The sequence below is a fragment of the Orcinus orca genome, chromosome 2 (assembly GCF_937001465.1).
Source record: "Orcinus orca chromosome 2, mOrcOrc1.1, whole genome shotgun sequence".
Classification (NCBI taxonomy): Eukaryota; Metazoa; Chordata; class Mammalia; order Artiodactyla; family Delphinidae; genus Orcinus; species Orcinus orca.
The window spans coordinates 166,849,366-166,872,653 of record NC_064560.1 but is presented as its reverse complement, the minus strand read 5'-3'; the positions used below and the strand labels follow the sequence as shown (position 1 = coordinate 166,872,653).

The 23,288-nt window shown below is 35.4% G+C and overlaps 1 protein-coding gene across 16 annotated transcripts in view; it reads right to left on the bottom strand.

Moving 5' to 3' along the window:
• GPHN (gephyrin) overlaps positions 1–23,288 on the bottom strand; it is a 621,731-nt gene that overhangs the window by 101,204 nt on the left and 497,239 nt on the right. For all 16 annotated transcript variants that reach the window (XR_007475727.1, XM_049706378.1, XM_049706375.1 and 13 more), the window contains 2 exons: positions 19,385–19,522; positions 1,300–1,392 (listed from right to left, as the gene is read on the bottom strand). Coding sequence is in view for 15 of the 16 variants with exons in the window: in XM_049706378.1 (XP_049562335.1) it covers positions 1,300–1,392; positions 19,385–19,522 (231 nt within the window). In the remaining variant the exon portion in view is untranslated. The remainder of the gene's footprint in view (positions 1–1,299; positions 1,393–19,384; positions 19,523–23,288) is intronic.

Below are 23,288 nucleotides of genomic sequence, written 5' to 3'. Positions count from 1 at the left end.
TAGATAAATGTTATCCTTTTTTCAGAGATGGTTTAAGAAAATGTGATAATTATAATAAAAAAATAAAAAATAATAGTAATAATAGGTACTATTATTATACATTAAAAAAATGATTGAGTGCTTTTTTGGTGTGTGTATGTTTGCCATATACTTTAAGGCCTTCTACAGTCTCACTTAATTCTCACAATAACCTGTTGGGATAAATACTGTTATAATTATCACCATTTTATAGATGAGGAAACCAGGCCTCAAAAAGTTTAAGTGATTTGCTCAAACTTACATAGATGGAACTGGTGCTAGAACCCAGATCACTCTTACTTTGTTATCACTCACTTTTTTATCACTCAAAGTCCATAATCTTAACCATTTGTTCTACTGTCTCCAACAGAGAAAGATACTGCTAAGATATGGCAATGGAACACGGAGGAGGTCAATGAATGTATTTAATTACAAGAAAGAAGAAATTATTTTAATAGCTAGATAGAGTAAAAAAAAATCCAAAACCAAAAAATCAAGTAAGGGACTCCATAAATGACCATCAAAAAGGAATTGGCCTTCTTAACAGCTCTGATAAACTGGGAAATGTTTTTAGGCATTTCTTCAATGATACCAGCCTTGAGTTAATAACCAATAATAGTTTCTAAGCAATTCAGCTGCATTTTCATTTTGGGTTCTTTCGTAGATTGGACTTTAGGCAGGCAAATGCTATTTAGTATTTGCTTTTGAGCTTCATGCAATCCCAGGCAACTCTAAAGGCATGAGCTGCTGGTACCATCTGGGGCTTCAGAGCCTTGAAATATGGAATCTTCTAGGGAATTAGAGGTTTCCCTCATGCTTGCTTTCTATGAAGCCCTTATTGATGTTTGAGTTTAAAGCAGGAGAAAAAAAATTCCCCACTTTATCCCTGTGTTGGGAGTTTGCTCTTCTTTCTTGGACCATACAGATGTTTTCAACTAGAAAACATTTCGACTTCCAGACCAAGACTGTCTGCCATCTGGTATGTGTAGAGGCCGAAAGAATAAATCATGATACAGTGTCTTTATCAACCTCTACATATTTATCTGTAAGTAAGAATTTTCAAGTAACTATAGTACTGTCACTGAAAAGTTTTAATCAAGATTGTGCTGGAAAATATATAGGTGTAGGTTAACATTGTTATCTGTGAATAAAATTATTTTGACAGCCAAGGGGAAAATAGATGTAATAGTCATTAGGTACCTGGGCTTAGCCAAAAATCTGAAAAAAAAAACCAAATTACAATGTGAGTATGTTGATACTCAAGAAAACCAAAATATTTACCTCGGACAGCATAGCCATCTTTTACTGATGCTGGGAACGGGGGTAGGTTGTCTTTTGCATATACATCTTGAGCAAGGACTCGCCCCATTCCATCTGTAAGAGAAAAGAAGGAAAATATGGATGTTAAGTGCAGTGGGTTAAACAGGTAGTCCTAAACAAGATGGACATAGGTACTTGTCTGACAAGGCTTGTATAAGGGCTCAGTCAGATCTCCTGATTTCTATCCCAAGGAATAGGCGACAGAAGGAAGAGATGCATCCTAGTGTCTGAAATGAAAGATTAAGATTCAGTCAATTAATAGCAATGCTTCCAGGGATTATTTGAATATGAGTAGCTACACAGTCATCAAAGATGTGTTCAAGTTGATGTGTCATTAATCCTTTAACAATCCAAAGATGATTTTCTTTAAAAAGTAAATTCTTAAACAGTCATAGACATTGACCCAGTAATTTCACTTCTAGAAATCTATCTTAAGAAAATGGATAAATCTTTCTGTACATGTTTATTTCAGAGTTGCTTACATTAGTGAGAAATGGAAAGAAATCAAAAGTTTAACAATACATAAATTTAAACAATGATGTATCCTTATGATAAAATATTATACAGGCTAAAGTAATATTTATGAAAAATATTCACTGACACAGGAAAATTCTTATGATATACATTTTAAAAACATGCAGAACTGTATATACAATGTATAATCCTAACTATGTTAAGATATATGTATATAGAGCAATAGAAAAAGATGGGAAAGGCATACATGAAAATATAAAGTATTTGTTTACTGCAGTATGTTAGAATTATGTATAATTTTATACCCTTTGCTATAATTTTCTGAAAATTTCCAAGTTTTCTACAATGATCACATGTAATTTTTCGAGCTTTTTTTCCTTTAGAAGAGAAAAGTAAAGAAAAGAAAGGAGCTTCCTTATTATTCTATTTAACTTTAGCCAAAATTCTGGCTTTATTAACCTAAAAAAAATTAGTGACTATAAGAAGAGCACCATTGATCTATTGTGTGAAGTGACTATTCAAACCACTATTCATCCACTCTGGATGACAATCACATTTGGTTACAGCTCAGAAGTTTGATTTAGTGCCAAAAAGAATAAAAGTTTCAAGAGTCATGACCAATTCCTTAAATCCTCTAGTCAGAATCTGTCCTTATTATTATTATTACTATTGTTATTATTCTAAAGAAGTAACAGAATAATTAATAGGAGATAGAGAAGGAAGAAGAGGAGAAGGAAAAAAAATCAAGCTTCTCTCCAAAGACTGTAAGTAATATAGAACTTGATTTACATAAGATGTTTGTATAGATTTAGAAAATTCCATTGTTTCCAGAGCTGGATGAGTCTTTTTTTGTTTGTTTCTTTTTTGTTTTTAGCTTTGTCCTTCTTAGCCACCTAGAGCCTCTGGTTTCTAGATTCCAGGACAAAGAAGTAAGGACAGACAGATTATAAATTTTGTACTCTGATCCACAGTGATAGTGATAGTGACTCTTTCTTTTTAAGGCAAGTGACACCTGAATTGGAAGGGAGAACTTCTTAGCAGATTCTAGCTGTAGGTACTCCCAGGAGGTTGAAACTATTCTGTAGCTATGGACCATACTTTGTAAGACCAGGGAAGTGGTAGGACCAGAGGGTCTGGTTTGTATTCACATATACAACGTTAACTCCCAAATGAACCTGAAGCTATAAGGCAGTCTCTGGTACTGAGCCCCATGACATCTGTCCAGGGTCACAATAAACTACCTGGGGTAGCTCCTTATCTGAAACTATTCTGGTCAGGTGTGCCGAATGAAAATATAAGTGTTATGCCAGTTCAGATCCTAAGAGAATAATTTTCTGGGATTTGGAATAGCTCAGTAACAGTGGTTAATAATCAAATATAGCACCAGAGCTGAGTTTTTCTGGCAGCTGGTGCGGTTAATCTAGTAAATGTTTATATAGCATTTTATAAGTTACTAAGTAATATCATATACATATATAATCTCATTTAATCCTTAAAAAATCTAGTAAAGCATTATTATATTCATTTTACAGATGAAAAAAGAGAAATTTAAACAGGGTAAGTAACTTATCCAAGGTCATGTATTTCACAGGTGGCTAAGGTAGGACTGAAATTTAGATCTTAGAGCATCAATCATTATTACAATGGCAATAGCTACATACTCTCCATGTACAGCTCTTCCTCTGTTTCTCTGACGTTTAAAAAAGCTACAAGGTGATTCCTCAAAAAATTAAACATAGAATTACCATATAATCCAGCAATTCCACTTCTAGGTGTATATTCAAAAGAATTAACAGCAGAGACTTGAACAGATATTTGTGCACTATTTTTATAGCAGCATTATTCACAATACAGTAGTCAAAAAGTGGAAGTAACCCAAGTGTCTACTGACAGATGAATGGATAAACAAAATGTAGTATGTACATTTAAGAATATTATTCAGCCTTAAAAAGGAAGGAAATTCTGACATATGCCATAATATGGATGAAACTTGAAGACATTATAAAATAAGTGAAAATAAGTGAAATAAGCCAGTCACAAAAGGAGAAATATTGTATGATTCCACTTATATGAGGTAATCAGAATATTCAAAATCAAAATCATAGTATCAAAAAGTAGAATGGTGGTTGCCATGGGTTGGGGAGAGGGAGGAATAGGAAGTTATTTTTTAATGAGTATGGAGTTTCAGTGTGGGGAGATGAAAAACTTTTGGAGATGGATGGTAATGATAGCTGCAGAATAATGTAAATGTATTTAATGTCACTGAACTGTACGGTTAAACACAATTAAAATGGTAAATCTTATTTTATGTATGTGTTACCACCATCACAAAAACTACAAAGAACTGATGGCATCAACAGCTAGCACATGTTATTTTTCCTTCCTAAGTCCTTGCCAGTAGCCCAAGAGAAGTGATACATGCTCATGATGGCTCTTTTTATTCCTGTATTCCAGAAAGAAAGAGGTTGAATGCTTAGTATGCTAAGTATGAAAGACTATTGATACTGACAGTTGTAGATATCGTAGTGGCTTAACATAAGTTAACTAAGTTCTCATTGACAGCCAATTTAGAGAAAAGAGTATCAGCTGACTTGATTTCTCCCTTTAATGCCTGAGTTACTCATATATCTTACTGTGCAATTCCACTCTGGAGGGTTCCTAAGGTATAGAGTCTACTCAATCATAATTTGACAAAATTAGATTCTGGAAACTAAAGTAAAAACTCTGTTCCGTAAGTTTCCAATAATAATTGACCCCCTACCCCCAACCTACCATACACATAAACACTAAGAAATAGCCCTCAAATCTGAGGAGGCTCAAATAATAACTCTGGATTGAGAAGATGTACATATGACAAGAATAAGTGAGTTTATTTATTTATTGAAGTATAGTTGCTTTAAATGTTCTATAAGTTACAGGTGTACAATATAGTGGTTTGCAATTTTTAAAGGTTATACTCTCTTTATAGTTATTACAAAATATTGGCTATATTCTCCGTGTTGTATAATATATGATTGTAGCTTATTTTATACCTAATAATTTGTACCTCTTACTCCCCTACCCCTAACTTGCCCCTTCCTTCTTTCCTCCCCACCCTGGTAACCTCTAGCTTGTTCTCTACATCTGTGAGTCTGCTTCTTTTTTATTATATTCACTAATTTGTTGTATTTCTTAGATGCTGCATATAAGTGATATCATACAGTATTTGTCTTTCCTAACTTACTTCACTTAGCATAATGCCCTCCAAGTCTATTCATGTTGCTGCAAATGGCAAAATTTCATTCTTTTTTTATGGCTGAGTAGTGGTCCAGTGTGTGTGTGTCTGTGTGTGTGTGTGTGTGTGTGTCTGTGTGTGTGTGTGTGTGTAACATCTTCTTTATCTGTTCATCTCCTGATGGACAGTTAGGCTGCTTCCATATCTTGGCAATCATATATAATGCTGTCATGAACACTGGGGTGCATGTATCTTTTCGAATTTGTGTTTTTGCTTTTTTGGATATATACCCAGGAGTGAAATTGCTGGGTCATATGGTAGTTCTGTTTTTAGTTTTTTCAGAAACTTCCATTCTATTTTCCACAGAGGCTGTACCAATTTACATTCCCACCAACAGTGGACGAGGAGGTTCCCTTTTCTTTACATCCTATAAGCGAGTTATTTAAATGCTACAATCTATCCAAGCTTCATTAGGCTACAAAATAATACACAGATCCTATTTTAAGAATTCTGTAGTGCTAGCATAAGACTTGCCTAGCGTAATTTGAAAATGTTTATACTGAGATTGAACTTTATTTTTGACAAGTGTCCAGTTTCTGACACAAAGAATGATTTGCCACATCTTAAACATGGTGGGCTTTTTCTTATTTCTATGCCATTGCAAATAATGTTGCCTTGGACAGCAATACCTTTTTTCCTTCTTCTTTTCTCCCCCTAGTGAATCTTAGGCAACATTTACGTTTCAGCTCAGATGTCATGTCTTTGTCCTTCTGTCTCTAAACAGAAAAAGTTAGTTCATTGACCAATTTATTTATCCATTCATCAAACACTGGGAACCTACTATATGCTAGACACTGGGGACAAAAATATTAGTAAGACCTGGCTGATTTCCTCAAGGAATTCACATGTAACAGTGCATGTGAGAGAGGGGGATATGGAAAAATAAAAATATGATTACAAGATAGTATGATATGGACAGTGACAGATATATGATCAGGGCAATATCGGAAGCATACAGAAAAAAACACCTAACCAACAATTTGTGGAACATCAAGAAAATCTTCCTAGATGAGGTATCTATGCTGAGTTTCACAGTTTGAAGTAAGAACCAAGTAGGAGAAAGGAGGGGACATTTTAGACAACAGAAGCAGGATCGAGGGAGTTTAAACTTAATCTTATGAAAATGGGAATCCAATGTAGGATTTTTAAGCAGAGTAATGACTTCAAGTTAACCTCCCAGCAGTGTTTAAGTCTCTTCAGAGATAATGGAACGTTTTATGAACTTGCCTAGTGACAAGATACAGAATAGTTTGGAGGGATTGTACTTAGTCTTCATATTCTTAAAACATTTGTATCCATCTGTTATGGTACACTTTCCACATTACATTACGGTTGTTTGTGAAACTATCTTGACTTCTCCATCAGGTTGCGAATTCCTTGTTGTCACAGCATATCTCACCCATCATTGTATCCCCAGTACCAAGCACAGTGCTTGATACTTAAAAGGCACCCAGTAAATGTTTGTTGAATGACTGAGTCAATGATTGAGTACATTAATGATTAGAACTAAGGAGGGAAAGAAATGTCAGGTAAATAGAGAAAAAGGTCATATCAATCAAATACAACCAACTTCAACCAGAGAGTACATAAAATGGAGAAGGACATCTTGCTAACTTCTACTCTCATTATTTCCCACTTAGACTCCTCTAAGCAAGTCATTTTTTGTGTGTGTAATGGATGCTCACCTCCATGCTTACAGTCATGACTTTCCTAAACCTGGACTATCATCTTTCTTTTTGTTATCAATAAATGTCTATCACCTATTTCAAGACCCCATTTAAGACAGTAGGTTCTCCTTGATTATTGCCCCTCTGATTACTACTCTTGTATATTCAGTTAGTAATATATCAGCAAGTATTTGCAAAATTGTGTGTAAGAGTTCTCAAGGTGGTGAGTGTGAGAAAAGTGTGTGTTTGGTTTCTTAAGATTCTGAAGAAAGAGAACTGTATTTTTCATTTATGGTTAATCAAAGCAACAAACACAGGTTATATTTAAAATGACTTATAGCAGCCTAGGCTTCCAGAGGAGTCTCTGCTATTACTTAAATTCAGTTCTTCTTAAAAGGCAAGGACAAATCCAAGAGAAATGAAAACATATGTCCATGCAAACACCTGTACACAAATACTAATTGCAGCAGTATTCATTAACAGTCAAAAGATGGAAACAATCCAACAGTCCATCAATTGATGAATGGATAAATAAAACATGGTATATACATAAAATGAAATATTACTTGGCCATAAAAAGGAGTGAGGTATTAATGGGAACTATAAAACATTGCTGAAAAGAAATTATAAAGAAGATACAAATAAATGGAAAGACATCCTTTGTTCATGGATTGAAAGACATAATATTCTTAGTGCCCATGCCATCTAAAACCACCTATGGATTCAATGTAATCTCAATAAAAATGCAAATGGCATTTTTTGCAGAAATAGAAAAATTCATCCTAAAATTCATATGGAATCTCAAGAGACCCCGAGCAGCCAAAACGATTATAAAGAAAGCAAAGTTGTAAGACTCACACTTCCTGATTTTATAACATATTACAAAGCTACAGTAAGAAAAACAGAGTGGCACTAGCATAAAGACAGACAAATAGACTAATGGTTTGATAGTTAACTTTATGTGTCATCTTCACTGGCCATGAGATACCTAGATTAAACATTATTTCTGGGTGTGTCTGTGAGAGTTTTTCCAGATGAGATTAGTATTTGAATTGGTGGAATCAATAAAGTATATTGCCCTCCCCATTGTGGGTGGCATCATTCTATCCACTGGGCATCTGAATAGAACAAAAAGGTGGAGGAAAAAAATTGTCCCTTTTGCTTTCTGCCTGCCTGTTTGACCTGGGACGTTGGTCTTCTCTTGCCCTTGGATGGGCTTTATATCAACTCCCTTGGTTTGCAGCCTTTTGGACTTGGACTGGAATTATAACACCAGCTTTCCTGGGTCGCCAGCTTGCAGATGGCAAATCATGGGACTTCTCAGCCTCCATAATCATGTGAGTCAATTCCTCATAATAAATCTCTTCCTATATATATTCTGTTGGTTCTGTTTCTCTGGAGAACTCTGTCTAATACAAACGGAATAGAATAGAGAGCACAGAAATAAACACTCATGTATATGGTCAAATGACCTTTGACAAGGATATCAAGACCACTCAACAGGGAAAAGATAACCTTTTCAAAAAATGATGTTGGGAAAACTGGATAGCCACATTTGAAAGAATGAAGCTGGACTCTTTTATCTTCCACCATATACAAAACTTAACTCAAAAAAGATTAAAGACCTAAATGTAAAACCAACGACTATAAAACTCTTAGAAGAAAACACTGAGGAAAGGTTTCATGACATTGGATTTGGCAATGATTTCTTGAATATGACAACAAAAGCACAGGCAACTAAAGCAAAACTAGACACAGGGGACAACATCAAACTTAAAAACTCTTGTGCATCAAAGGATACTATCAACAGAGTGAAAAGGCAAACTTCAAAATGGGAGAAATATCTGCAAATCATATATCTGATAAGGGGTTAATCTCCTGAATACATAAAGAAATCCTACAACTCAAAAACAAACAGATCTAATAACCCAATTAAAAATGGGAAAGGCACCAGGAATAGGAGCCCCCAGAGCACTTGGCTTTGAAGGCCAGTGGGGCTTGATTGCAGGAGCTCCACAGGATTGGGAGAAATAGAGACTTCACTCTTTTTTTTTTAATACATCTTTATTGGAGTATAATTGCTTTACAGTGTTGTGTTAGAGAGACTTCACTCTTAAAGGGCACACACAAAATCTCACACACACCAGGACTAAAGGCAAAAGCAGTAATTTGACAGGAACCTGAGCCAGACGTACCTGCTGGTCTTGGAAGGTATCCTGGGGAGGCAAGGGGTGACTATAGCCCACCTTGGGGACAGAGACACTGGTGGAGGACATATCGGGGAGGATTCATCTGTGTGAGCTCTCCTGGAGGCTGACATTTTGCCACCAAAACCTGGCCCCACCAACAGCGTGTAGGCTCCAGTGCTGGGATGCCTCAGGCCAAACAACAAACTAGATAGGGACACAGCTGCACCCATCAGCAGACAGGCTGCCTAAAGACTTCCTGAGCCCACAGCCACCTCTAGACACGTCCCTAAGCATGGCTCTGCCCCCTAGAAGACCAAGACCCAGCTCCACCCATCAGGGGGCAGGCACCAACTCTTCCTGCCAGGAAGCCTGCACAAGCCTCTAGACAATCCTCATCTACCAGGGGACAGACACCAGAGGCAAGAAAACTACAGTCCTGCAGCCTGCATATCGAGTCCACGGACAAAGGCCAGATACAGACCAGCTGGCCCCTGGCCCTTGGGTGACAAGAAGGGAGTGCACTGCTGGGACACATAGGACATCTCCCACAGAGGGCCACTTCTCAAAGGTCAAGAAACGTAACCAATCTACCACATATATAAAAATACAAATAGCAATTTAGACAAAATGAAGCAACAGAGGAAGATGTTTCAGACAAAGGAACAAGATAAAACCCTGGAAGAAGCACTAAGTGATGTGGAGAGAGTCAATCTACCCGAGAAAGTGTTCATGGTAATCATCGTAAAGATGACCAAAGAAGAGTTAACACCCATCCTTCTGAAGCTATTCCAAAAATTGCAGAGGAAGGAACACTTCCGAACTCATTCTATGAGGCCACCATAACCTTGATACCAAAACCACACAAAGATATCACAAAAAAGGAAAATTACAGGCCGATATCATTGATGCACATAGATGCAGAAATCCTCAAGAAAATACTAGCAAACTGACTCCAACAATACATTAAAAGGATCGTACACCATGATCAAGTGGGATTTATCCCAGGGATGCAAGGATTTTTCAATATCTGCAAATCAATCAATGTGATATACCACATTAACAAAGTGAAGAATAAAAACCATATGATTATCTCAACAGATGCAGAAAAAAGCTTTTGATAAAATTCACCATCCATTTATGATAAAAACTCCAGAAGTGGGCACAGAGGGAACATACCTCAACATAATAAAGGCCATCTATGAGAAACCCACAGCTAACATCACACTCAGTGGTGAAAAGCTGAAAGCATTTCCTCTAAGATCAGGAACAAGACAAGGATGACCACTCTGGCCACTTTTATTCAACATAGTTTTGGAAGTCCTAGTCACAGCAAACAGAGAAAAAAAAAGAGATAAAAGGAATCCAAACTGGGAAATAAGTAAAACTGTCATTGTTTGCAGATGACATGATGCTATACATAGAAAATCCTAAAGATGCTACCAGAAAACTACTAGAGCTCATCAATGAATTCAGTATAGTTGCTAGGTACAAAATTAATATACAGAAATCTGTTGCATGTCTATACACTTAACAATGAAAGATCAGAAAGAGAAATTAAGGAAGCCATCACATCAAAAAGAATAAAATACCTAGGAATAACCTACCTAAGGAGGCAAGAGACTGTACTCTGAAAGCTATAAGACGCTGATGAAAGAAACTGAAGATGACACAAACAGATGGAAAGATATATCGTATTCTTGGATTGGAAGAATCAGTATTGTTAAAATTATCATACTACCCAAGGCAATCTATGGATTTAATGCAATCCCTATCAAATTACCAATGGCATTTTTCACATAACTAGAACAAAAAATTGAAAAATTTGTATGGAAACACAAAAGACCCCAAATAGCCAAAACCACCTTCAGAAAGAAGAACGGAGCTGAAGGAATCAAGATCCCTGACATCAGACTATACTACAAAGCTACAGTAATCAAAACAGTATGGTACTGGCACAAAAAAACAGACTTATAGATAAATGGAACAGGATAGAAAGCCCAGAAATAAACACATACACTTATGGTCTATTACTCTACCACAAAGGAGGTAAGAATATACAATGGAGAAAAGATGGTCTCTTTAATAAGTGGTGCTGGGAAACCACTTGTAACAGAATGGAATTAGAACATTCTCTAACACTGTATACAAAAATAAACTCAAAATGGATTAAAGACCTAAATATAAGATCAGATACTATAAAACTCCTAGAGGAAAACACAGGCAGAACATTCTTTGACACAAATCACAACAATATTTTTTTGGATCCGTCTTCTAGAGTGATGGAAATAAAAAGAAAAATAAACAAATGGGACCTAATTAAACTTAAAAGCTTTTGCACAGCAAAGGAAACCATAAACAAAACAAAAAGACAAGCCATGGACTGGGAGAAAATATTTGCAAATGATGCTACTGACAAGGGATTAATTTCCAAAATATACAAACAGCTCATACAGCTTAATAAAAAAAAAAAAAAAAAACTGAACAACTTGATCAAAAAATAGGAAGAAGACCTAAACAGACATTGCTTTACAAAAGACATACAGATGGTCAACGGGCACATGAAAAGATTCTCAATATCACTAACTATTAGAGAAATGCAAATCAAAACTAAAATGACGCATCATCTCATACCAGTCAGAATGGCCATCATTAAAAAGTCTACAAATAATAAATGCTGGAGAGGGTGTGGAGAAAAAGGAACCCAATTACACTGTTGGTTGGAATGTAAATTGGTGCAGCCACTGTGGAGAACAGTATGGAGGTTCCTTAAAAAACTAAAAATAAGAGTTACCATATGATCCTGCAATCCCATTCCTGGGCATATATCCAGAGAAAACTCTGATTCAAAAAGATACATGCACCCCAATATCCATAGAAGCACTATTTATAATAGCCAAGACATGGAAGAAACCTAAACGTCCATCAACAGATGAGTGGATAAAGAAGTGGTGTATATACACAATGGAATATTCCTCAGCCTTAAAAAAGAATGAAATGGGGCTTCTCTGGTGGCGCAGTAGTTGAGAGTCCGCCTGCCGATGCAGGGGACATGGGTTCGTGCCCCGGTCCGGGAAGATCCCACATGCCGCGGAGCAGCTGGGCCCGTGAGCCATGGCCGCTGAGCCTGCACGTCCAGAGCCTGTGCTCTGCAACGGGAGAGGCCACAACAGTGAGAGGCCCGCGTACCACAAAAAAAAAAAAAAAAAAAAAAAGAATGAAATGATGCCATTCGCAGCAACATGGATGGACCTAGAGATTATCACATTAAGTGAAGTAAGTCATTCAGAGAAAGACAAATATCACTTATATGTGGACTCTAAAAAAAATGATACAAATAAACTTATTTACAAAACTAAAATAGACTCACATAGAAAACAAAGTTATGGTTACCAAAGGGGATAGCAGGTGGGGGGAGAGATAAATAAGGAGTTTGGAATTAACGTATACACACTCCTACACATAAAACAGGTAAACAACAAGGACCTACTATATAGCAAAGGGAGCTATACTCAATATCTTTTAATTACCTATAATGGAAAAGAATCTGAAAAAGAATATACACATATCTGAATATATATATATATATATATACACACACATATATATATATCTGAATCACTTCGCTGTGCACTTGAAACTAACAGAACATTACAAATTAACTAAAATTAAAAAATTTTTAAAAATGGGAAAGGACTTGAATAGACATTTCTCTAAAGATGTATGAATAGCTAATAAACTTATGAAAAGATGCTCAACATCACTAATTATCAGGAAAATGCAAATCAAAATCACAATGAGATATCACCCCACATCCATAATTTGGCTACTATCAAAAAATCAGAAAATAAAAAGTGTTGATGAGAATGTAGAAAAATTGGAATCCTTATGTAATGTTGGTAGGATTGTAGAATAGTGCAACCAGCATGGAAAACAGAAGAAGTTTCCTCAGAAAATTAAAAATAGACCTACCATATGATCCATCAATCTCACTTCTGAGTATATATCCCAAAGAATTGAAAGCAGGGTCTTGAAGAGATATTTGTACACCCATGTTCATATAGTATGGCTATTCCTAATAGTCAACAGTTGGAAGCATCCCAAATGTCCATCAACAGATGAATGGATTAACAAATGTGGTGTATATATCTAAATACTGTCACATGGCACAACATGAACAGACCTTGAGGACATTATACTAAGTGATATAAGCTAGCCACAAAAAGACAAATACTGTATGACTGCACTTATATAACATATCTAAAATAGTCAAATTATTAGAAATAATAAGTAGAGTGGTGGTTACCAGGGGCTGGGATGAGGAGGAAAAAGGGAGTTGTTGTTTAATGGGTAAAGAGTTTCAGGTATCCAGTATGAAAAACTTTTGGAGATATGTTTCACAACAATGTGAATGTACTTAATGCCACTGAACTGTAATGGCTAAGATGATAAACTTTATTTTATATGTTTTTTTTACTACAGTAATATTTTAAAAAGGAATGAGATACTGATACATGCTACAACATGGATGAACTTTGAAAATATTATTCTAGGTAGAAAAAGCCAGTAACAAAAGACCACATATTATATGATCCCATTATGTGAAATGTCCAGAATAGGTAAATCCATAGAGATAAAAAGTAGGCTAATGGTTGCTTAAGGCTGAATGGTGGGCTGCGGGGACAGGAGGAGGCTGATAGCTAAAGGGGATGGGGATTCTTTTTGAGGTGAATATATTCTAAAACTGACTGTGGTGATGGCTGTACATATCTGTGAATATACTAAAAACTTCTGAACGGTATAATTTATGTGGGTGAATTATACTGTATATGAATTGTATTTCAGTAAACTTATTTTTTAAAGGGCAAGAATAAGAGATTTTTTTAAAAAGAATATTTCTCTCATTTTAACATATAGCTATATATAGAAGAGTCAAGAAAAGTCATATTTGAAGCACACATATACCATCTGGTCTTTATAGATCTTTAAAATATCTTGGAAAGAAAAATAAAACATTTCATTTGGAAAGAAAGAACAGCTTCATGCTTAAGGTTATCAATATAAATCTAGTAATAGAAAATTGCCCAGATTTTTATTTTGTACTCATGCTAAATATAGGGATTTCTATCTTTAAGGTAAATTAGATCCCTACTGGATTAGTTCTGCTTTTGGAGTTGGTATCAAGTTAACCTACCAGCAGAACTTACGTCTCTTCAAAGAGAAAAACATGCATTACTTCAAGTTTTTTTCTAAAAGCCTGAGTAAGGCAAGGGAAAGGATTTGAAGAGAAAAACGCAATTGATTAGAAAATGCTAAGGACTCCCAGCTGGCAGCAAATACTTGAGAACTGAAGGAATAAACGTCAGGTACACCCCTCTGCTACAGCAGCAACTATATCCATATATCTCAGTAGGATTCAAGGATTAGACAATGGATAGCTCTTCCAAGCAGTCAATATTACATTTCATTCAATGATCGACTTTGGAACTTAAAGAGTATATAGTAGTGCTGCAAATTACTTTATCACATGGGGCAGTTTCTCTTGCATACATATAAATACTTAGATAGATGTTAAACCATCTCTTCTCTTTGCCCATAGGTGGAGCCCAAGTATTAGTGTTGAATAAACTTTGGGCACATGGTTTTAGAAAAGGAGCCAGGCAGCAGTAACTTCTCAACTAGATATTATGACTGTTTAGGCACTCATAAAGCCCCCTTGTGTGGGGGAGTTCTTTTTATAGTTACACAATTGAGTAAAATTAACTCACAGAAGAATCAGACCTATAATGCGGGCTGAATTATTCCTATGTCACAACCAGGTTGACTAATCTTCCTCTTTCATACCTCCTTCTATGCATATCATTATATATTTTCATATATATTTTTTTCTTTTAAAATATATTATAAATATATCTTGCTTTAGGTCAGAGACAGGGAGAACTACCTCTGTTGTGGTTAATATTCTAAAAAGGATACTTCACTGCTTTAAACTGAGTTCAGTAAACTTAAAGCTTCCTTGTCTAGAATTGCTTAAGTCTTTTGTGGAAATACAAAGAACTGAGGTCAGCGATGCTAAAGTCTTTGGTCATGAAATCTTAAAAAAAAGCCTAGCGCTTATAAAATAATGCTCCTAAGAAAGCAGAATCCTTTCTATTCAAAGATTATAGTTTTTCCATTGTTAACTGAACAATATTGGGGATTACAGGGAATTCTAGAATATTTTAATCTGCCTTTCAGTAGCTAGTACTGTACCAAGTGTGAATTTGTAATGTGTTCATGTCACGCATTTTATAAGCAAAGATGAATCATAAATGGTAGTCTTGCGAATGTTATCTTCTATTGGTATTCCTCTCCCAAGAAACCAAAGTAAGGTATTTATAATCAGTGGAGCACTTGCTCCTTAAAGGCCTTGCTTGCAGATAGGAGCTGAAAATAGTAGATATGCTAAAGGGCAGACCAGAGACAACAGAAAATTCACCTGTAGTCAAAATAGGTTAAAACAAACAAACTATACACTTTACACATCTAGGCACTTACTTCAGAAGAATAATTTTCATACTGATTTGAGACGTGCTTTGCTATAATGGAATGAACAGTAGACTAGGAGTCAAGAATCCTAGGTTCTAGTTGTTTTTAATCATAACAATTTGTCTAACTCTAAGAACATTATTATACCTCTTTGGTCCTAAATTCCTTTGTCTTTAAAGTAAGAGAGACTACCTGATCTCCAAGTTACCTTCTTATTGTAATATTGTAAGTATTTAATATATTATATGGTAACATTCCTTCACAGAGTTACCCTATATGTATGACCTTGAGAGCATCACTACCAGCACTTCTGTATACATGATTTATTCTTAGTTTTCTGGATTATTGTTGAAACTTCACAGACATATAAAAAGTAATTTTAGAGATCCTACAGTAGCAAACTGCCTCATAGATTTCAGTGGTTCTGGATCTCTCTTAGGAAACATGGGCTTTCCTCTACAGGCTTCTATAATTGTAGGTGTCAGAGTATTTGCAGAGGCAAAATATTTGGGATTTCAGAGAACTGTGAAGGCCTTTCAGTCCTCCTCACCCCTATGAAATTCAATAGTTAGAGGTGCATCTAGTTGAAATCAAAATGAACTATGAAGGTTTGCTCATTAAAATGCAAACATCCTCGGAAAAGATAACATTTAAAGTATAGTGAGAATGAGTTTCTAATCTTTTTTCTGGGGAGAAATTGCTTATCTTGAGTAAGAGAATTACAGGCCACATTTGACTCAAAACTCAATTTATAGTGATTCACATTTAGATCACTCAGCTTTTTACACCCGTGTTGTTTATTAGGGCACTTATGAGAGAGAGTAATCAAATATGTCAGTCATTGTTATTACAAAACGAATGAACAAAGTGCTATGGGGACATGGAGGAAGGATACTTAACCCAGCTAGGGAAAGGGAGAAGTGGACACCAGAAATGACTTCATGGAGGAGAGCTTCTTAAGCTTAATCTTAAAAAACATGTACTGGCAAAATGGGGAGATGTTGCTCAAAGGGTACAAACTTTCATTTATAAGATGAATAAATTCTGGGTATCTAAAGTACAGCATGGTGACTGTAGTTAACAATGCTGTATTGTATACTTGAAATTTGCTAAAAGAGTAAATCTTAAGTATTTTCACCATACATACACATACACAGAGTAACTATAAAGTGATAGATGTATTAATTAGCTTGATTATGGTAATTATTTCACAATGTATAGATATATTAAATCATCATGTTGTATACCCTAAATATACATAATTTTAATTTATTAATTATGCCTCAATAAAGTCAGAAAAAAAAGAATACATAGTGGCCAATTATAAAGGGCCTTATATGACATATCAAGGAGTTTGAATTTTATCTGGAGGTTATGAGGAATACTACTGAAGAGTTGTATGCAGGAATGTTAATATCAAATTTTGAACAGATAACTTTGGTATGCAATTGGAAAATGGATGTAAAGATGCTAATTGGGGGAGGGAAGCCTTTACAATAATCCAGAAAGTTAATAATAAAGACCTAAATTAAAATCATAGCAGTGGGGATGGCAAACAAGGGACAGATTCAACAGGACGTAGAAGAAATGAGTATTGTAGAAGTAAAGAAAATAAGTTTAATATTGGTCATGTTAAATTTACTCACAGCAGGTATACATTTGTTGTAAGAGTTTGGAGCTCAGGCAAGGTCTGGGCAAAGATACAGATTTAGAAATCACTTAATAGTTGGTACTTGAAACAATTGGCATGTATGAGGTTATCTGAAGTGAATGTGTAAGATCTGAAAAGGGTCAGAGACAAACACTCTAAAGGAAGTTAATATTCAAGGAATTGACAAAGGAAGGAAAGCTTACAAAAGAGCCAGTAAAGGAGAAAATGTACCACATTGTTTATCTGTCCCTCTCCTGCACTACACAGTGAGATGCATGGGGTGGGGTTTTATTTTATTCATCTTTGCATTATCTGGACTTAACATAGTACCTGGAATTTAGATTTTTAATAGATAATTGTTAAACAAATTGAATTATGTTTCTATATATGGTGTTGTTTTCTAAACAACTAATTAAAGTGCCTAGGAGGTTTAATTATAATGCTCTTTTGCATTACAAATCGAGTTTGATCCAACTCAAAGGTTGAATGCAAACCTAACTATTATTTTTCATCATCATGCATGGAAACACTTGACAAGAAGTTAACCATCCATGAAGAGTTTGCTTACTTATGAGTGACAACTGATTTGATGAACAAATGAAGGGGAAACAAGCACATGAAAGGAAAAGAGAATCCATCTGACAGTATTATTTTTTTCTAGAGGAGAAATAGAAATGGCCATTTCCAGTTCTGTTTTTTCCTTAAAAGGACTGGAATTTCTGTCTAAATGTGACTTGGCATCACAGTGAGATTTTTCTAAGGACTGATGTTAAGAGAAACTACCCTGATATTACAAGAGGCCAGGGATGGTTAACTTATTTTTATAACATGTAAATTTTTTCAACTTAATTTTACATTCATATTTTCTGAAGATGTCTTAGTGTTGCTTGACATAAAAATATCTAAATATCTGTACTTAATAATAGAAAGAAACCTATTTCATTAAAATTGATTTCTGAAATTATATAGTTAATTCCTAACTCCCCACTCTAGTCAGTTTTATTATCTTTATTTCCTTTAATGAGGAATAAAACAAAAACAAAAGAAAAGGTTTAAACCTAATGATAACATATCTAAAAGAATATAAGTCAAAGATGTAGGATAGGTGTAAGTTATGTAAAAATAATTTTTGTCTAAGTCGGGTCAGGGATCAAATAGCTAGAATTTGGCATTTAATATTTCACTAATTTTAGGCCTTTTAATTTTCACATAATTTGTTACTTTATCTACTATTGTTTTTTATATTTTAACACTGGAAGAAGAGCACTATTATGTAGTAAAAATAAGAATGTTAAGTCTTGTTTTTTTTTCTTTTTTGGCCGTGCCACGCATCTTGCGGGATATTAGCTCCCGGAGCAGGGATTGAAGCCGGGCCACCGCCATGAAAACGCCAAGCCCTAACACTGGACTGCAAAGGAATTCCCAAGAATGTTAAGTCTTGAGCCTTAATCCTATTCCTTTTCTGCTGTTCTGAGTTTGAGTTTTCTTGTAGAAAAATTATGGTGTCTGTATAGATGCTCTCTAATGTTCATTGAAATTTGAATATTTTATGATCTGTGAATAAAGTCCTTTATTTGTAAAAGCAATCCTTTTGTATTGTTTTTATCTGTATAACAAAAACAATTAAGAAACTACAATTTATTCAGATTGCACCTGAACTGAATTTTTAGAAAGGGAAGTAGTTGATTAAAAACTGAAAACACTGGGGAAAACTACCCTTCCATTATCTTTCCACAAGCTGGTCTCAATGTACTACTAAACTAAGAGCAGAAAATGAGAAGATATATGAAGCAGAAAAACTGAGATCAGACTGGTTGCTCAGTGATCCATAGATAAATTAACGTAGTATTTACATTTTACATTTAAAAACATGATTTCCACAAATGAAAATAATTACGAGACACATTAGTTATCTCCCATTTCTGTCAGAAAGGACATAAGGCAGACTCACAGTCAACTGTTTTTCTCAATCAGGGCTGACAGCCCTTTCTTTAGAGTACTGGTATTTTGATGAACAGGAGAAACACTGTTGACTTTTTCCTTTTTTTTTTTTCTTTATGTAAAGGAAGCTTTATGGGTATTTTACTCTGTATACCATTAAGATTGATCTTAGAGTTGAGTAGAAATAAGAAGCAAAAAGCAAGATGATGATAATTGCAGTAATGATTAATAACATTTCTCTTTCAGGAAAACTGTGTATTAGTGTTAGATGAATCTTATTTGGAAAAAAATGAAAATAAAAGGCAATGGGCAAATATAACAGTACCTCGGTAGTTGATGATTTCTGTCCCAAGCACCGGAGTCATCTCCAGGACTGTGATAAAGGCTTTGTCCATAGATGTTAGAGGAAAAGGAGACATGCGGTGTCTTCTAGCCACCTTGGTGATATCAACAGCACTGTGACCTAAACAGGAAGATAATTAACTAAGAATATGATGCTGAAACACTGATTAAAAAGTGGGAAAGGCTTATAAATATCAACAATTCTCAATTTCATGTGTCCAGAAATGAAGATTACAAGGTGAGAAACTTTTTCCTGCTTCCAAGATATAGCCTGCTTTGGTGGAACATTAAATCAAGTTAGTAATGTTACATCATGTATCAAAAGTTGGTGAAATTTAATGATGATATTGGCTAATCCTTTTTGTTGTTGTTGTTGTTGTTTTTTTGCGGTATGCGGGCCTCTCACTGCTGTGGCCCCTCCCGCCGCGGAGCACAGGCTCCGGACGCGCCGGCCCAGCGGCCATGGCTCACGGGCCCAGCCGCTCCGCGGCACGTGGGATCTTCCCGGACCAGGGCACGAACCCGTGTCCGTGCATCGGCAGGCGGACCCCCAACCACTGCGCCACCAGAGAAGCCCTGGCTAATCCTTTTTGAGTGCTTAACTATGTGCCATGGCACTATTCTAATTAATCTTCACAACAACCTAAAGGGAGCCATCATTATTATCCTTTATTACAGATGAGGAAAAAGAGGTTTACATATCTTGGCCTAAATCGCAAAGCTAGAAACTGAAGAGCCAGGATTCAAACGTAGGTAGCCAGGCTTTAGAGTCCATGTCCTTAACTACTATACTGAAGTTTTAATACTTAATGAGCTAGTTAGTGAAGTAAAATATACAAACTTGAATTTATTCAGAATTTCATAGGAAATTTTCTTTCTTCTAAAAGCATAGAAAAATATTATTATTTACTCACTCCCCATGTAACCTTATCTAGTCCCCTGGCATTAATACCACCCATACACTAAACTCCCTAATTTTATATCTCCAACCTCAACCCCTACCTTCACCTCTATACTTATATGTCATCCAAATAGTTGGTGGATAACAGCGTATATCTACAAGCTTATAAATCATCAAATATGCACTTGAATGTGCAACAGGCAATTCAAACTTAACATGCTCAAAATCAAACTCTTGATTCCCCACCCTCCTAACCTACCTGCACGATGTCTTATTCTCTTGCAATTCCCATCTCAGGAAATAGAAACCCTACTCACTCAGTTATTAATCCAAAACCTTGGTGACATCTTTGATTCTTCTAGTTTTGTCAGAACCATATCTAAACTACCATTAAAATGTCTCTAGAATCTGATCATTACTCACCATCTCTACAATTATTACAATAATTGGAACCATCATTTATTTCCTGGAAAATTGAATAGTGTCCTAACTTGTCTCCTTCCTTCTATCCTTGTCCCATTACAGTTTATTCTCCACACAGTAGTTGTAACGCTCCTTTTAAACTGTAAGTTGAATTGTGCTAATCTCTGCTCACAACTCTCCATGACTTTCCATTTCATTGAGTAAAATCTTTGCTATGGCCCTCAAAGCCCAACATATTATAGCCTACACTGTTCTCTTCTATCATTTCACCCTTATTCAATGTGCTCTAGCCAAACTGGTTCGTTCCTTGCCTGAGAATGCCAAATACATCTTTCTTTAGGGTCTTCATACTTGCCATTTCCTCTACTTGGACCATTCTTCCCTAGATATTATGGTTCCATTCATCCCTCATTTCTTTCAGGTCTTTGCTAAAGGATCACCTAATCAGAGGCCTTTGCTAAACATCCTACATAGAATATTACCTACCATCACTCTCTATTCTCCTTACCCTACTTTACTTTTCTTCATGGGAAAAAAAAAAAAAAAATATATATATATATATACACATATATATACACACATATACACATATATATTGATATTTATATACCTATAATATATATTTATACTTATTTGTTTATAACCTTCTTAGTAGAATGTAAGCTCCATGACAGCAGCAACTTTGTCTTTTTTATTCACTGTTGTCATCCCCAAAACCTAGAACAGTATCTGGCACATATTAGGCAATAAAAAATAAATAGTTGTTGACTTAATAAATGAATCATTTAATGACAAAAAGGAAATTCTTAGAGCACAATAAACAACTTGGCTCATGCATAAACAACTTGGCCCAAAGGGTAAACATAAAAGGAGTAACTGCAAACACTGTTGCTTGGCTATTGTAACTGATATCCACAATTCCCTTCTTCCGTAGCCACCTTTCAGGTAAGACTGGCCATATGATATAGTTCTGGCCAGTAAGATGTAGGAAGAAGTCCCTGGGGCAGGCTTCCTACTACAAATAAAAAGGTAAAGAGATAAAGCTTTAAGAGGAGAGCATGGTTAGATACTGGGAGGTGCCATAGCCATTTTTCAACCATGAGGATAGAAACCCACACATAAGTATTGGAAACACGAGAATAAAAAGAGGCAGAGTCTCTGATGACAATACTGAGCTGCTGTACAAGCCCTGGACTGCCTGCCTCCAGACTTTTTATATGTGAGACAACTAAGCTCCTATTTCTTTAATCCACTTTATAATGATTGTATATATTCCCCTGCAGTCTGTAAGTTCCTGGTCACTGCAATTTATTAAATTTAGTCCTCCTACCCAAACCCCAGCAGCTGCTTCAGACATATTCACTGAACTGACTTACAGGAACTGTCCCAAAGAGTTTTCATTCTAAGACACATGACATTGTCATAAGTAGTCAAAGAAAAAGACATACAATATGCTTATACTTATTTCTCACCCATGGGTAATCACAAAATTACAAAATTTTCAAAGCTTGAAGGACCTTAGAAATTATTTAGTGCTAAATATGAAAAATTTTTTCTACTTTAAGGTGAACACTTAAAGAAGGATTATGTATGATTTATCATTTACCTATAATTGAAACATAAATTTATTCATAACTCACTTTCACTACAGTCCCTGCCACGTCATTAAATATCAATAAATACATATTGTCACAACCAGTGTAACTGAAGAGAATGATAGATAGGTGTTTCTATAGACACTTTTATTCAGGTTTATAGATCTCAGATCTGATCTTTTCTAAGATATTCTTTACTTTCTTTATGGTGAAAATTGTGTACAATCTTATAAAAGCTGTGCTTTTAAAATGTTTGGTTTCTGAGGAGAAAATTGTACTTTATTAGAAAGCAAGTTTGATTATCAGTGACACACACATCCATTCAACAAATATTTATTGAGTGCATTGTATGAGCCAGGCACAGTTACACCCTTGGTATACAAAGAGTAAGATACACCCTGCCATGAAGAATGTTTCAGCTCAGCAGAAAGGAAAGACATGTAAGTGAATAAAAAAATAAGGGCAGGAGGACAGTAAACAAATGGATGGTTCTCTAACTATAGAGATTGATTTTTTTTTTTGAGATTGATATTTTTTTAAATTGGAAATTGCATACCAATTTCCCCCAGCCTGGAAAAATCTTTCCTGTCTTTAAGATAATTTTGTACCTTGTTTATATCTTTCTTATGGCAACTACCACTTTCTAATGTTATAGACATTTAAATATTTGCCTTACCTATGCTAGTCTATCATAAACTCCTTGAAGGCAGAACCTGTATCTTATTAATCTGTGTATCCTTTGCTACTTTTAGAGCAATGCTTTCCTTATACTAACAGTAGGTACTGAATAAACGAGGTATGAATGAATAGCAAATCCTTCAAACAAAGCTAAAAGTTGGGAAGGAAGATTCAAAGTTGCATCTCCTGTTCTGCCCTTTGCGTCTCTAGGTCCTTTCATATTTATAAACTCTCAGTCCAGATTGCTAGAAAAATAATCCAAACTTTGATGCTAATGGGTTAATATTGGT